The 17,474-nt window shown below is 45.9% G+C and overlaps 1 protein-coding gene across 1 annotated transcript in view; it reads right to left on the minus strand.

Moving 5' to 3' along the window:
- The window catches only part of LOC115650561 (USP6 N-terminal-like protein), a 206,900-nt gene that overhangs the window by 15,608 nt on the left and 173,818 nt on the right, over nt 1–17,474 (minus strand). Inside the window, 5 exon segments of the mRNA XM_030560713.1 lie at nt 17–82; nt 8,746–8,840; nt 10,319–10,439; nt 12,926–12,974; nt 14,248–14,357. Of these exon segments, the coding sequence (XP_030416573.1) occupies nt 17–82; nt 8,746–8,840; nt 10,319–10,439; nt 12,926–12,974; nt 14,248–14,357 (441 nt within the window).

Consider the following 17,474-nt stretch of genomic DNA (forward strand, 5'->3'; position numbering starts at 1 on the left):
AAGGAACAGCCCTCACCCGGTCAATGAAGCACTGCAGGAACCACTTGGTTGTGTAAATCCCCGTTGTCATCTGCTCCTTGTCCTAGAATGAGACAGCACGCAAAGAGATGTTTACTTCACTGGACCGGCTGCTGGAGCCTCGTGTAAAACTCATGTTTTTTGAATACCGATTTCTGGCTGAGGTCCTGGAAATGGTTTGTCAGGCTTCAGACGGGCCTATGAAGCGTCATTTCATCTGAAATGCATCTCCTGTCCCTACTTAAATGACAATAAGACCAACCTAAACCCTTGCCTGAACCTGAGCCTCACTATAGTTACACTTGTACCCCTGGTTTCAGCTGCTCCAGATAGACTTAGCCCCATACAAGTGCCAGCATGCCACAGAAAAGGCATTTGTACTAGAGGGTTTTCTGGCCCAATTTCCAGACAAGTGAGGTCTGCAAAAAGTTCAGGCAACAGAAACACAAATGAGTCCAATTAATAACATTCTTCCATTCAAGGATAATCCTCTTCCATTCAAGGATCTCAAAGTGCTATGAGCAAAGGCTGAAGGAACTGGGTATGTTTAGTTTGGAAAAGAGAAGAGGGGGAACATGACAGTGGTCTTCTGATATATGAAAGGCTGCCATAAAAAAGATGGAGAAAAATTGTTCTCTCTTGCTGCAGATGGCAGGACAAGAGGCAGTGGGTTCAAACTACAGCATAGCTGATTTAGATTACATCTCAGGAAAAACTTCCTAACTGTAAGAACAGCAGGGAAATGGAACAGCAGGGCAATGGAACAGACGCCTCGGGAGGTTGTGGAAGCTCTGTCGCTGGTGATTTTCAAAAGGAGGCTCCATAGCCACCTGTCTTGGATGGTTTAGACACAACAAATCATGCAGCTTGGCAGGGGGTTAGACTAGTTGACCCTTGAGGCCCCTTCTAACCCTGTGGTTCTGTGATTCAAACAATCAAACCTCATGATGCTTACCTGACACAGGCAAGAAGAGAAGCATCCTGTAATAATTCTAGACATGCTTAGAGACAAAATTGTTTGCAACACCACATTCACATAACAGGCTCCAAACAAGCCCTTACATGCTGAGCTAAAGGAGACACTTAACTAGTTGTACTGGTTCATTGCCTGTGTGGTCTGCTGGCACTGGAAGGAGACAAGTTCCCACATACTTGAGCAGCTTGGACACAATCTAGTACAGGGCAACAGCACACAGACAAGTGTGTTCATGGCTATGTGAACTTTTGGATCCTTATCTAAATGGGCCTTTTGGACATTTGCGATCACTAGTCTCAAGCCTGCTCTCCTTCTGCTCCTCCCTCACTCTGGTGCTAGGTGAAAAATCGCAGGGTATACCTTACTGGAGGTATGATGTGCAACACATGCACCTGTATGAAAACAACAGAACTGCTGTGCTATCAGAAAAGACAAACTGAGGGAGGAGCACAAGAAAGAAGGGGGAACACCTCCAGAACTACCCCTCCTGTCAGCTGCACTCCCCCAGTCCAGCTGGGATTCTAGGGGTGCCAGCTACCTTCTCTTTTCCAGCAAACTCCTTTTTTTGCCAAGCAAGAAACTCCCTGTATCCCTCCAGAGTCTCTTCAGCTTCCACCTCCACTCCATTACCTTCACTTTCCAAACAGTTAGATATTATTTAACTGGACAGATCAGCCAGAAACAAGGATATAAATCTTACTACTACGTGTTCAAACATGAATTAGCTCAAGAAAGTTTATTAACAATAGCACCTGGTATGATCACATTAAGCAGGGGAGTATATTGTCAAAGCACAGACATGGGCCCCTCTTCTAACAGTGGACCCCATATCCCATTTTGCAGAGACATAGCATGCTCTCCCTTCAGGAAAATATGGTTACTAGTTCATGGAGTCACTTCAAATGCAGGTATTTTTGTTCCTATTGGCTGGAATCCAGCATTCCTTCCCCTGCCACCTCTCTCTCACAACAGCAGTAATTAAGTGAAAAACTAGCCTGGCTCTGTTACATTTCTACCACAGGGGTGGGCTCATCTGCAGCACCAAACAAGAACTATTTCAGATTATGACAATTGTGACAGACCCAGGCCAGTGGGTGTAGGAGTCTGGTAGAGGGCAAATATACTGGTCACTGGGTGAGTATTTTCTGTTCCCTGAGTGACCAGAGCAGGGGCTGCACTAGAGTAGTCAGGAACTTGCTAAAACCAATTAAGGCAGACAGGCTGATTAAAACACCTGCAGCCAATCAATGCAGGCTAATCAGGGCACCTGGGTTTTAAAAGGAGCTCTCTCCAGTCAGAGGGGGAGGAGCCAGAGGAGAGGAAGTGCATGTGAGCAGCTGGGAGCAAGAGACACAAGGAGCTGAGAGTTAGAGGGTGTGCTGCTGGAGGACTAAGGAGTACAAGCGTTATCAGACACCAGGAGGAAGGTCCTGTGGTGAGGATAAAGAAGGTGTTTGGAGGAGGCTTTCGGGAAGTAGCCCAGGGAGGTGTAGCTGTCACAAGAGGCAATACAGACAGCTGCAAATCCATAGGGCGGGCCCGGGTTCCCCCTAAACCTCCCAGCTCCTGATCAGACACCGGAGGAGTTGATCCAGACTGTGGGGGAGATCACTGAGGTGAGCAAATCTGCCAATAAGCACAGGACCCACCAAGGTAGAGGAGGAACTTTGTCACAACTGGTGTCAGGCGTGGGATATTGGTGTGCACAGTGCAGCAGCAGGAGGGTGATTTAAAAAAAAAAGGTAGAAGGTTTATTTTTTTTCACCACAATGGATGACTTAATGCGGGCATTGATACAAGCTATGGCGCCCAGCAGGAGGCTATCCGTGTCCAGGCAGCTGCCCAACAGGAGGCAGTGCGGCTGCAGCAACAGACTAATCGCTTGCTGATGGACCAGGCTTCTCAAGACCAAGCTATGTTGCGAGAACTGGTAAACCAGGTAAAGACCCTTACAGAGCTGAACCACGGCCATGATGGGATGCAGTTCATATGGGCCAGCCATTGGCTGCAGAAAATGACACGGGAGGATGATGTAGAGGCATACCTTCTGGCCTTTGAGAGGACAGCCCTACGGGAGAGGCCTGGCCTCAAGATCAGTGGTCTGGCATCCTTGCCCCATTCCTGTGTGGGGAGGCCCAGAAGGCTTACTATGATCTGCCTGAAGAGGCTGCAGCAGACTACCCCCAGCTGAAAGCAGAGATCCTGGCCAGATCTGGGGTAACGACTGCAGTGCAGGTCCAGCGGTATCATGAGTGGAGGTACTAGGAAAATAAAACCCCGCGGTCCCAACTGTATGACCTCATCCATCTCGCACAAAAGTGGTTGCGAATGGAGTCCTGGAGTCCAGAAGAGATACTAGAGGTTCTAGTCATCGACTGATACATGATGGGACTACTGCCAGACCTTCGTACCTGGATAAGCCAGAACAAACCCTCCACCTATGATGAGGTTGTTGCAAAGGCGAAGGACAGCGAGGGAGCTGACCTGACCAGTTAAGGAAGAGGCACCCCGGGTTAAACTAGCAGCACTAAGCCCTAGAGCTCGAGTGACGGGGCCACTAGGAGAGCCCAGGTGGAAAAAGAGAGGGGCTGAAGGCTCACTATAAGCCACAAAGAGTCAGAGCACTGAGAGAGAAGGGGATCATGATGTTAGATTGCCCAAACCAAGAGACCGGGGAATGTCTAAGGCCCCATACAGATGTTATGCCTGCAGGGAGTGGGGACATATAGCTGCACAGTGTCCCAATGCTGAGGAGCCGATGCAGTGTAACCTGGGGAACTGGGCAGACACATACTCCCTAATCCACCGTGTGGGGGTCTCACTAACCCCACATATGTACACCAGGCCAGTAAAGCTAAATGGGGTAGATACCACAGCACTGGTTGATTCGGGGAGTGCTATCACGCTTGTCTCAGGGAAGCTTGTGAAGTGTAGTCAGCTGCTGCCGGCTAAGCGTACGGGGATAATATGCGTCCATGGGACAGTTGGTTACTACCCCACCATCCCAGTAAAAATTGAGATTATGGGGAACACTACTGAGGTAGCAGCAGGTGTAGTCCCTAAACTCCCATACCCGGTGCTCATAGGGAGGAACTTCCCACGGTTTGGAGACTTACTCCTAGTAGGAGGATTGGAGAAAGAGGGGAATCCTGAAGTTAGCGAGGCATCCACAGTAGACTGTCAACCCCCAGTCTTCTCTGAAATATCCCCAGATTTATTTTCCATTCCCAGACATGGTAGAAAGTTGAAAAGGGAAAGGAGGGCAGCTAAGGCCTTGGGAACCCAAATACTGGCTCAAAGCCAGAGGGTTGCTCTCATAGGTAGGCGGACCCAAGCAGCTGAAAAGGAGGCCACCACAGGAGGGAGAAGCTCCTGAGTCTGACCACCACCCTAACGCTTCTGAACCAGTAGAGGCAACAGAGTCTGGGCCCCTAGATCTTGGGCAGATTAGCCCTGGAAGAGGAAATTTTGGACGGGACCAGGCTGAAGACCCAAGGTACAACAACATTAGAAAGGAGGTGACTGAAATAGATGGGGTCCCCGTGGAAGGGAGAACACAGGGACCAGGACCCTACTTCATAATGAAGAAGAATCTCTTATACCGAGTTGCATCAGTACAGGGGCAGAAGGTACAGTGGATCTTAGTACCTCAAAAACACCAGAACGCTGTATTAAGTCTTGTGCATAGTCATCTTTTTGGGGGGCACTTGGGGGTAGAGAAGACCCTGGCACGAGTCCTACGACGGTTCTTCTGGCCCGGAGTACATGAAGAAGTGCGGAGGTACTGTGCGTCCTGCCCGGAGTGTCAGCTGCACAGTCCCCGTCCCCACCTGAGAGCACCTTTAGTACCCCTTCCCGTCATAGAGGTCCCCTTTGAGCGAATAGCCTTGGACCTAGTGGGACCCCTGGAGGAGACGGCTCGGGGCCACCAATATATACTTCTTGTTTTGGACTATGCTACTCGCTACCCAGAAGCTCTCCCTCTGAGGAACACAGCCTCTAAAACGATAGCCAAAGAGCTGGTGGGGATCTTTGCCCGAGTGGGGCTACCAAAGGAGATATTAACAGACCAAGGAACCCCATTTATGTCAAAGCTAATGAAGGACCTCTGTATGTTGCTCCATATACATACCCTGAGAACTTCAGTTTACCATCCGCAGACTGATGGGTTGGTAGAAAGGTTTAATTGAACCCTCAAGGCTATGATAAGGAAGATGGTAAGTCGGGACGGGAAGGACTGGGACACCCTACTGCCCTATCTTATGTTTGCTATCTGGGAGGTACCTCAGGCCTCAACTGGGTTTTCCCCATTCGAGTTATTATACAGACGTCACCCCCATGGCATACTAGATATCGCCAAAGAGAAGAGGAACCCAATGAGGGGAGAAATATAATAGAACATGTAATACAGATGCGAGACTGGATAGCTCATGTCACCCCTATTGTACGGGAACATTTGGAAAAGGCACAGGAGGCCCAGAGAACCTATTACAATCGCCAGGCAAAAGTCCGACAGTTCCAACCAGGGGATTGGGTGATGGTGTTGGTACCCACGGCAGAAAGCAAGCTTCTGGCCCAATGGCAGGGGCCCTATGAGGTGGTTGAACCCGTGGGGGAAGTAACCTACAAAGTGCGGTAGCCAGGACGCCAAAAACAAGAACAGATTTCTCACATCAACCTACTGAAACCTTTACATGCACAAGAGGCATGCATAACTATCCGAAAAGACCTAACCCAGGAAAACAAGCCTTCCAAACAGGTGAGAGTGTCTCCCGATTTAACACCAGACCAGAAGAATGAGGTGTCTGAGATGATCTTCCGGAACCAAGATGTGTTCTCAACAAAACCAGGTCGAACAACTGAGACATATCACCACATCGTCACGAACCCTGGGGCCAAAATAACAATGAGGCCCTATCAAGTGCCAGCGGCCAAAAGAGAGGAAATAAAAGCAGAAGTAAAAAAAATGCTGGAGCTGGGGATCATTGAAGAATCCCACAGTCAGTGGTCCAGCCCAATCGTGCTGGTGCCCAAACCTGATGGCACCACAAGGTTTTGCAACAACTTCCGGCGACTAAATGAAGTATCCCAGTTCGATGCGTACCCCATACCTCGCATAGATGAGCTAGTGGACCGTCTGGGAAATGCCCGGTACTTGACTACCCTAGACTTGACAAAGTGGTACTGACAGATTCCCCTTGCGGAAGACGCAAAGGAAAAGACTGCGTTCTCTACACCAGAGGGTCTTTTTCAATATACTGTCCTCCCTTTTGGACTACATGGGGCCCCAGCTACTTTCCAGCACCTCATGGACAAGCTATTATGCCCGCATAACAGTTATGCTGCTGCCTACTTGGACGATGTGGTCATTCATACCCCAGACTGGGAAACCAACCTAGAGAAGGTGGATGCAGTCCTTGATACCTTCTGGCGAGCTGGCCTTACAGCAAACCCTGCCAAGTGCGCTGTAGGGTTTACGGAGGCCAAATATCTTGGCTACATTGTGGGAAAAGGTCTGGTAAAACCCCAAGTGAACAAGTTGGAGGTCATCCAAAATTGGCCCCGACCGCGTTGCAAGAAATAAGTCTGGGCATTCCTAGGTGTAGTGGGGTATTACCGATGATTTATCCCTCACTTTGCCACAAGGGCAAGCCTCCTGACAGACCTAGTGAAAGCCCGTGGACCTGATCTGGTGAGATGGTCTGACGCAGCAGGGGAAGCATTCAAAGACCTACGGACTGCCATCTGCAGTAACCCTGTACTGATAGCCTCTGATTTCACCAAGGAGTTTATCCTGCAGACAGATGCATCGGAAGTAGGTTGGGGGCCGTCCTATCACAGATGGTCAGGGAGGAGGAACACCCAATTCTCTACCTCAGTAGGAAACTCCTTCCGAGGGAACAAAAATATGCAGTGGTGGAGAGTGTGTGCCTGGCCGTAAAATGGGCCATGGAAGCATTGCGCTACTACTTGCTCGGGCGCAGATTTGTCCTCATGACCGACTATGCCCCTCTTCAATGGATGCAGCGAAACAAGGACAAGAACACAATGATGACCAGGTGCTTCTTATCCCTCCAACCTTTCCAGTTCCGTGTGCAACACAGAACAGGGAGCCGTCACGGTAATGCCGATGGCTTGTCATGTGTCCACTGTCTGGCATCCCAAGCTGCCCAACCCCTTGGTGTTGAGCAGGGGGGTGGGATATGTGATAGACCCAGGCCAGTCGGGTGCAGGAGTCTGGTAGAGGGCAAATATACTGGTCACTGGGTGAGTATTTTCTGTTCCCTGAGTGACCAGAGCAGGGGCTGCACTAGAGTAGTCAGGAACTTGCTAAAACCAATTAAGGCAGACAGGCTGATTAAAACACCTGCAGCCAATCAATGCAGGCTAATCAGGGCACCTGGGTTTTAAAAGGAGCTCTCTCCAGTCAGATGGGGAGGAGCCAGAGGAGAGGAAGTGCATGTGAGCAGCTGGGACAAGAGACACAAGGAGCTGAGAGTTAGAGGGTGTGCTGCTGGAGGACTAAGGAGTACAAGCGTTATCAGACACCAGAAGGAAGGTCCTGTGGTGAGGATAAAGAAGGTGTTTGGAGGAGGCCTTCGGGAAGTGGCTCAGGGAGGTGTAGCTGTCACACAGCTGTTACAAGAGGCACTACAGACAGCTGCAAATCCATAGGGTCCTGGGCTGGAACCCGGAGTAGAGGGCGGGCCCAGGTTCCCCCCAAACCTCCCAACTCCTGATCAGACACTGGGGGAGATCACTGAGGTGAGCAAATCTGCCAATAAGCGCAGGACCCACCAAGGTAGAGGAGGAACTTTGTCACACAATATAAACAGTTTTTCCTGGAGATATTGCCCCCAAGCTCTGCTAGGAATGCAGGGGTTAAGCAAATCCAACTTACGCAAATCCACACTTACGGAAAAAGTTCCGTAAGCTAGAAATAGGAGGGCGGCGTTGTTTGTTTTTGCATAATGGCCGGGTATACGTTTCCAACTTATGCAAAATTCGAGTTGCGCAAGGCGTTCCAGAACGGAACACTTGTGTAAGTCGGGAAGCATCTGTACCCAAAATATGAAACACATGCAGCAAAGGAGGAGCGAGTGTCACAAAATAGCTGGCTAGTTGCTAGGTCTCAATCCCGTACTGCAGATGCCATACCAGCCAACAAATGGCATTGTACCATCTGCTGGAGACAAAAACAGCTGGAGATCCTGAGCCAGCAAACTGAATGACACTGCATCAGTTCTAATGTGTCCCTCTGCTGGAAGGAAGGAAATGTCCTTATACAGCAGGACTGGCATGGGAGAATGTTAAATGAAAACAAATGTGCAGTATGGAGCCAAATTGTAAGGGGAAAGCTCTGAGCTTTCTAGCATCTGTAATAGCAAGATGATGATAATACCCTTCAGGTTTTATGGCCAGCATGACATAGCAATGCCTGGTTAGTGCATGAAATAACTTTGTTCTCACATGCCCTGGTTAAATTTTCCTGTTCCTGCCTTTTCTAGGAAAGTCTCCAGATTTTAAAATCTCTTGCACAAATGCTGGTGGCCAACCACAGAACCTGAACTGTTCATTTCAGAAATACTTAGGAGACAAATGAGTTAGCTAAATACCTGCCTCTTAGTGGTGGAAGCAGTTATATGATTAGCTGTACATTAGGGTAGAGGTGTATTTAACAGAACAAGTTAACATTCAGCAATTAATGTAAGCGTGACATGAGTATGGGCAGGTGGTTGACAAAAAGATACCATGTGCTTCTTCAGCTTCGGAAATAGTTTGCTTAAAATCTGCTCATGATGGGCCTGAAACCTCTGCAGCTTTGGGAACCCGGGAATGAAAAACCCTTGAAAAGAAAAATACACAGAAGCAATTAGAGACAAACCTAAAAGTAATGACAGATGTAGACTTGGGGGCTGATTTTCCAAGATGCTGAACATCCACATCTCCCATTGACATCAAGTGGAACTGAGGATGCACTGCAAATCAGGCCTTCATGGCCTTTTGTCTTGCATGGCCTAGGTTCTACCCCTTTTTATTTGGCCTGAGACTAAAACTCTGCAACAAACCCTACTCTGAGTCAAACTTTAAGCACTTCATTACAATCTGAGTCTGATCCAGAGCCCACTGACGCCAATGTAAAGGCTGTCATGGACTTTGGATCAGGCCCTTTATTTGCATGACAACGTATGCTTGGCAGGATATCACCTCTCTGGGTCTAGAACAGACAAACAGTGGTAAACAGGTGCTATATAATGGGAGCACAACACGAGCTTATAATCACTATAATTTAGTGGCAGACACATTTTAACCCAGATATAGAAGAAAACTATAATAAAGTCAGACGGTAGTTCTGTCTTCTGTGCATGCCCTCTCCTTATATTTCAAGAGCCTTTTTTTTAAAGCAAAATATGTGATTGTTTGATGACAGTATAAATAAAAGCAAGAAGCATTTGAGCAAGGTCTTTCAATGCTCCCTCACTATGATCTTCTGTAGCTATTAAATTACACAAACCACCCTTCTTATTGAACAACAACTCTGCACAGAGACTTTAAAAAAAAACCATTTCTTCAGTTAAAAAATCACAATAAAATGAAAGCAGCAAAGAATCCTGTGGCACCTTATAGACTAACAGACGTTTTGGAGCATGAGCTTTCGTGGGTGAATACCCACTTCCTCAGATGCATGCATCTGAGGAAGTGGGTATTCACCCACGAAAGCTCATGCTCCAAAACGTCTGTTAGTCTATAAGGTGCCACAGGATTCTATGCTGCTTTTAAAGATCCAGACTAACACGGCTACCCTCTGATACTTAATAAAATGAAAGGAGCTTTACTGTGGTTGGTGTAAAATAGTACACCACATTTCCCAGAACACGTTTGGACAAATGCATTACGGAATGTATTCTACAGCGTGTTTAAAGCAGCGCACTATGTATGGTTCCTAATGGTAAGTCTACACTAGACATTATTTTTAAATCTAGAGTTAACTGATTGCCATGAAATGTTTGTATCCTGGAACACACTAGCTTTTACAAATGTGTTAATTACCTTGAATCAAGAAAGTCCAGTGCAGATAAACCCGAAGTTTTTCAATTATAAACTAGTCAGCATGCAAGGGCCAAATCTGGCTCCATGCTTCGGTCATTTTATACATAATAAAGCCTTTAAATATGTTTCGGACAAGAGCAGGAAGTAGGTGGAGTACACATCTGACTGCTGATTTCCTCTTGCCGACCAAAGAAGCAGCAGCATGAAGTCTAATCAACCACCATGTGAAGTCTACAGGAATGGTTGCAGTTCTGCTTTTCTGCTAAGGCTTACCATGCATTGCATGTCTCTGATTGGTCAGTAGTTGTGCCAGTGCCCAAAAGGCATCCTCTTCATTTAAATACATCAGCAGGATGGCAGCAATCTGACTCATCCCTTGGCAGTAGCTCACTTCCTGGAAGGGACAAGCAGCACATACATGTTTACATGATACTAATTCTTAAACATATTGGGCTGTGCACAGGTACACATGTGACTGCCACCGTTTTCATTAGGCGAGTGCACAGTTTTGTTTAAAAACATCTGGACATCAGTACTTTCGACAGGTAAGATACTTGTGTCTCCAAAGATAAATCACTGCCAGAGAGTGTTCAATCTTTTTTCATTTGCAGACCCCTACACATTTTCATATGGAGGTGAGGACCCTTTGGAAATTCAACCTGTGGTCTGCAAACCCCTGCCATAGAAGTCTTAGACTAAAAACTAAGTGAACAGAATTAAACTATAAATGTTGCACATGCTTGGGGCGGCATTTGATGCACCAGGAGAAAGGACGCTAAACTGTGGGCTTCTATGGTAAGGATAACATTTCTGGGCTTTGACCTGCAGGTGGGAGCATTCACATACGTTTGTTTGACCAGACAAACGGAATGCCTTTTCTGGCATCTGAAACTTCATTTTCACAAGTCACCTTTTGTGGATCCCTTTAAACACCATATGGGAACCCCCAAGGACCACAGGTTGAAAACCACTGCTCTAGGGATAGGATTTTCAAAAGCAGGAGAACAAATCCCACTGACTTTCAGTGGGGCTTGTGCACCTCAGTCACTTAGGTGCTTCTGAAAATCCCACCTGGGCATTCCTTTCCCACTGTTCAAGGGCTGTTTTTACTCTTATTCTCAGATTCACAGCTCCCATGGGATACTACATTATGCTTCTACTGTTCAACTAAGCCAGACCCATGGACTTGAACATCAGCTGCTGTTCAATCTCTGGCTCTGTCCATACTGTGGTTAAACTCATGATTGCAGCAACTATGTCTAAGAATGACTAGGAAAGATTTTCAGAGGCCCAGGACTCTAACACCCAGTGACTTTCAATAGGACTTAGATGCCTAACTTTGGACCTTTGAAAAAATCTTTCCTTCAAGTCTATCATTTAATTGCTAGATAGCTCCCTGTGAACTTCTACACCAGATCTCTATTAGATCATTCAGTCAGTCAGTCATTTAGGACACCACTTGATATCACTGGATTCTGTACCAAGTCCTTAATGTCAGCCTAACATCTATGGAGGCTGAAGTCCCCTATTCATCCATAGCACTGGTTCCACAGCAAGTAAAGCAGCAGCAGTTTCCCCATGCTTCCTCTAGCTTAGACCTGGAAAGTCTATCTTGAGAGGTGAGAGGCTCCATGGTATCTTAGTTGAGAAAACTAGCCAGGTTGCCAATTATGTGTGGGAGAGAGATGGACACTTGCCTTTGGGAACTGAACTGAGAGAGTGCTAAGTTAATTTCACATAGGCCTCTGCACATCATCAAATGTTACAACATCCAGTCACTAGCTGCCTGAATTGGCACCAATGACCTAGAGATGAAAGAAAGTTTAGTTGGGATGAATTTGATGCATTTTAGTGTCCAAGGACAATCCATGTTGTCACTACAGAAATTCCTACCACATAAGTAGGCTTATACTTGGTTTACAAAGCTCTGCTTTGCTATCCCAGGGCTAATGCCAATACACCCAGAAAATGAAAACCCTCCTGTACTCTACTGTATCTTTATGAGCAGAGAGTCCTCTTTGTGCCAAATTGCCTGATGGTTCTGTAACATGGAGATATACCCACTAGTTCAATGCCATGAATCTCATTTTTTATGCTGTGCAAGCTAAGGAAATGTGAATCCTAACTACAAAAATTCAGTCACAAATAATGTTACAGCTATTTCAGGAAATACTGTATTGGATGATAAACAGTGTATTCCTCAGATGCTATTTGGGGTTCCCTTCAACATGCTAGTCCTAAAAATACAAAGGGAAATTCAGCAGTCCCTTAAGTGTGCTTGGGGTGGGGGGATGACATTGTTTTTTTGTCTACAAGTCCACTATGCCAATCTAGATCTTCTGGGTTAACTGTCCTCCACTGGCAGATAGAGACTGTTAATTTCTGTAGTTCATTTACACATACTGTTCTCTAAACCCGTCAGCTGAAAATGATTAACACACTAAGAAGTTACAGTCTTCAACCATGAGGCTACCACTAAACACAGGGATAGAAATCATGAGGAAAAACAGATAAATGCTCTCTTTGGACAGCAGGCCAGATGCCCAGGATAATCATTCAGGGGAAGAAAAAAAAGATTATGGTAAAGGGCAGTTTTATCTTCCTGTGTTGAGCTCCATCCCAATCAAACCTTCAGGATATCACAGGCAGTTCGAATTATGCATGGGAATAAAACAGTTGTTTAAAGAACCCACTACCTACTGTATATGTGGCTTCTGAAGATAACTAAGTTCGTTTTCCTCCATATTTACTGTCAAAGATGCACCATTGGAGCTCTGTATACAATCATCAGGCCTTCCAATTAAACATTTGGAAGATGAACTGTGCAAGTCAAGAAAGAAGTCAACTCAGGAGTGCTCACTTTTAGCTGGATTTGCTTACCGTGTTGTAAACAGAGTATGCCGAAAGGACATGGAACAATGCTTGCTGCCTAGGTAGAAAGAGAGGACGTTAAGATTGGATAGTCTAAGGAGCTAATCTTGCACTTTAACAAGTATTTCACAAAAAGCAAAGGTGCATTTTACCGTAACTTCTGCAAACTCTGAAACTATGCAAAACTCAGAGAATTACACCAGGCACACATTACACCTCTTATGGCAACAGGGCTTGCCTCTCTTTCCCCAATGGAGGAATACCACCAGAACAACGAAACAGGGCTAAATTATGCCATCAAACCAACAGCTCCACTAAGAAGACATGCACAAATATATAGTCTTCAGCACCCTCCCATCCATTTTTTTAAGCAGTCCAGTTGGGCTATTAAACTCAGAAAACCACCATCATCTTGGTTTATTATGAGATATTTCCTCTCACACCTTCAGTGTTGGCTAAAGAAGAACTAGGGTATAAATACACAGTGCAAGTAGTAGAGGCTTAGCAATATGACTCCCATCAACACTAGTGGGTGCTCTATAGCTAAAATCCCTTCACTCCCAGCCTCACCCAAATGTGTGGAATATGTCACCCCTTAATGTTGTCGGTGTTCCTGAATAACTGCCTCAGAAACAGCACAAATATTGTTCCTGCCTGGTTGCACAGAGAGAGAGTGTGTGTGTGAGAGAGAGAGAGCACGAGAGAGAGAGAGAGAGAGAGAAAATAAGTAGATTATTCAGTACTGTAGCCGGGTCGGTCCCAGGATATTAGAGAGACAAGGTGGGTCAGGTAACTCATCCAGCTTAAGCTTAATAAGTAGCGGACAGATATGTAGAACGCCAGTGCATCAGTTGCTGTGCAGCAACTTCAACAACTGCACCTACCAAAGGTTTATATTTTCCTTCCATGAATGCAGCTATTTTCTTTCCCCTTTGGGAGGCAGGGGAGCCCTGTATCCTTGCTGGAGCCCTGAAGAAGTATCCATTCCCCCCTCCCACTTCCTCCCCCCCACACTTTAACTCTCTGGTTTCTTTAGATTCTGCATTGCAGCTTGGAGCCTCCTAGCTAAGGACTAGCAGTCACAGAAGAAGAGGCACTGACTGGGCATGGAGACCAAGCAGCCCTCTCACCGCTAGACATGGCCCATCCAAGTCAGAGGTGTGCTGACAGAGGGACAATGCTGCTGAATGTGTACTACCTGTTTGGAAGCCTGCACTTCAGCCCTGGGGCTACCAAACTGATACACGTGTGATGGTCAGTCAAGGAATCAGATAGAGAATAAAACAGATTCCCAATTATGGACACTTTGGAACCATGTATCCAATACTCACTTGACCCCGTAGCGTTCCCGGAACATGATGTGGTTTCGAAAGGTGCGGTTTACATCTAAGTCTATCTGCTTGATTTCTGATGAGAAGCTCTTGGCTTGTTCTTTCATTTTCTGGATGGAAGTACGGGACAGAGAAAGGAAAGCCATTAAACAACCACATATATCACCTCTAGAAATAGAGCATTTCAAAAGAGACGAGACCTCTTCATTCCAGAGACGGAGCTCAGAACCATCATCAGCCAACCTGTAACTCTTCGGTATTTAAACAATAAAGCAACAACAGAAGGAGAGAAAAAACATGCAGACTTGGAGAGTGAGCACAAAAATGTAGCCTGTCTATGGATTACTAGTCTTGTTTCCTCCCCAGCATGTTTATGAGGCTAGGAGAAGGGAAAAACATCCTCAGGAACATTTCCATATGTCTCTCTCAGTGCTACGGCACTCATAACAGGCAGCATTTCAGGCTCATTCATTTCCGACAAAGTGAAATCAAGAAGCTGAGATTTTAACAAGGTCTGGTCCCTCCATTTCTGATTCCATTACTATGGAAAAAGTGTGGAAGTGGGAACGTGGCCCTGTCTATCAGACATGGACAAGAGACATCTTCTGCCTGTTAGTTTGCCATTGAGAGCAATGAGTCTGAAGCCACTTAACCCTCTCAGTGCCATCACATATGCCAGGTACATGCAGACACTGTTCTCATTTCTGTTCAGGAGCACACCAGAAACATATAGAAACTGTGCTAATCTGTGCAGAGGGACACAATCAGGTACATCCTGAAGTGTTGTTCATAGGAATTTCTATTAAATAAATCCCACCACTGAGACCTAATGTGCACAGGCAGTGCAGCCAGGCTTGTGCACTACTTTCCTTTAAAGGTTTCTTTATTATTGAATTATCCCTAAGAAAAGATTAAGCGGCACACTCATCATTGAAATCTAGAATAAATCCTCTATCGCTACCACCAATGCCAAATCTGAGCTCCCGAACATTAAAGATTTCTATCAAGGGACCACGTCAGTAGGTTTTTAGAATGGATTGTTTCTACTCCGATCTCTGATGCGTACACCATGATTCAGTGGATCAATAGTTGCCTATGAAGCTCTTCAGGACAGAGAGATCGTGTTTTATTTTGTCTTGTAAAGCACCAAGATGGCTGTTCGTGCTTAGAAAAACAATGCATATTAATACATAGCTCACAGACCAATAGCAGAGACCCCTAGGTATTCTTAGCCTAGATGCTGTGCGGTGCAAATTTTTATGGTCTAAGCAGCTCCATGATTTGATTGCTAATTACAATTTCTCTCCTCCTCAGAGAAACAAAACCATCTTAAGCCTATTAACCCCTCTTGGGGCTTTTTTTGAGTACAGATTACTCTGAGCCTTGAAGAGTGGTTCTGGCTTGTCCACTAGGGATGGGGCTAAGACTAGTAAACTGGTACAGTTAGGAATAAAAGTTGAAAACATAACAAGAGTCCCTTTTTGCAAAGAGATTTGCTGGCTTATTCTCTAAGCCACATTCACTGAAAACAATGGTGGCACTGACTAAAAGAACTGATGCCTGCTAATGCTCAGGGCCCATCATATTTGAAGGAAACCACTACTATATGCTCACCTCACCCTAATACAGGATACTTGCTCAAGGCGAAAACCCTTCCAGCCCTTAGAAACATGCCCCATGGAAGAATTACTAACCAGGCCCAAAGGTGGCACTCAGTTTAAGTGTGTGCATGCAAGTAAGAATCATCAAGCTGTAGATAAGCATCTGAACTCATTTATATCGCGTAGATACCACTGGCAACCACATAATTGTCCTTTTGTTCTTTAAGTCCCTGAGGCTATTTAGTGAATGAAATGTTCTGCCACCGAGTTTTGGAGCAGCCTGAGGTGTAACTGCAGGTTAGAGTGCACATGTCTCAACAGTGATGCCACACTGGAGCCTAGCACGAGGCTCCTCGTTAACCTACAGGCGGGAAGCCTCGAGTATCAGTAATAGAGATGACGACGGATGGTAGGGAGCCACTGCTTTAAAGATGTTTGTGGATCCAATTTACCGTATCCATAGGTTGCCATTTCCCCTAAAGCTGGCACATCAATTTAAGTTTTGGCTAGAAGAACCCCTCACACCCAGAGCCGGCTTCAGACTCATTACTGACTAGCAGCCCTGATCTGCCTAATAGCAACTCAGGCACTGGCTGAATAGCATGTGGGTTTTTCATCCTCCGAGGAAAATGCTCAGAGGTGATTGTGACCTTTACATACTGGGGTACTTGTAGCAGTAGCATTAACTTGTTAGCATCTGAACTTGTAACTGGGTTTGTGAAGGACACACTGAAACTAAGGCCCGTACAGAGTTATTGCCTGTACAAGCTAAGGGAGAATGAAGGGAAGGAGCAGTAAAATGTGACGCTTAGGAGTGGTTTAGTTTTCTAGTATTAATACTACAAATATCCTTTCTTGCACCCTATGGCTTCTTACATGTTACAAGGACGCAGGCTACACGAGGCACCCTTACTAAATACACTAGGGCACTTTGGTTCAAGTTTATTAACCTCCTACGGGTAGCTCACTCACTAAAGGAACAAAGTAACTCCAATGTAATCAATGTTTCCTATTAGCACAAAAAAACATTTCAATCTCCACTGACTGGGGAGTCTCTTAAGAGGCCACACAAAGAGAACTAGAGCTGACCCCAGAGCCACCCTTAGCAATGATTCTGACCTGCTAAAACAACTCCCCTTTCACACCCACTCATGTATAATTACAAGCTGAATGCACTTGCTCAGAGACTGCATTTGTTCTAAGGAGCACCCTGTGCTCAGTGAACAGAGCTGCCCATGGTACAGTATTTAGCATGCGAAGCAATCCTAAAGCCAAGAAGAAGAAAGCCACTAGCATGTAAAAGAACAAAGTCACAACATCTTGGGATTTGAATTGCAGATACCTTGCACTAGGCCCTGAGCTACTGTTTCAATCATGAAAGTTGAATCATAGAATATCAGGGTTGGAAGGCAGGGCCGGCCTTAGGATTTATGGTGCCCTAGGCGAGATTATTAAACTGGTGCCCCTGTGCCTGATCTGCTCTTAGCAACACAAACATAAGCTTACAGTATTGGAAAACTTGCCACATTCACGTTATTAAAATCAGTTTAACTTAATGAAGCACACTGTAATGCTGATGGACTAGCACTAAAGAAGCAGCACTATAGAAAAAATTCTGATATGACA

Source organism: Gopherus evgoodei, chromosome 4 (assembly GCF_007399415.2).
Source record: "Gopherus evgoodei ecotype Sinaloan lineage chromosome 4, rGopEvg1_v1.p, whole genome shotgun sequence".
NCBI classification, from domain to species: Eukaryota; Metazoa; Chordata; order Testudines; family Testudinidae; genus Gopherus; species Gopherus evgoodei.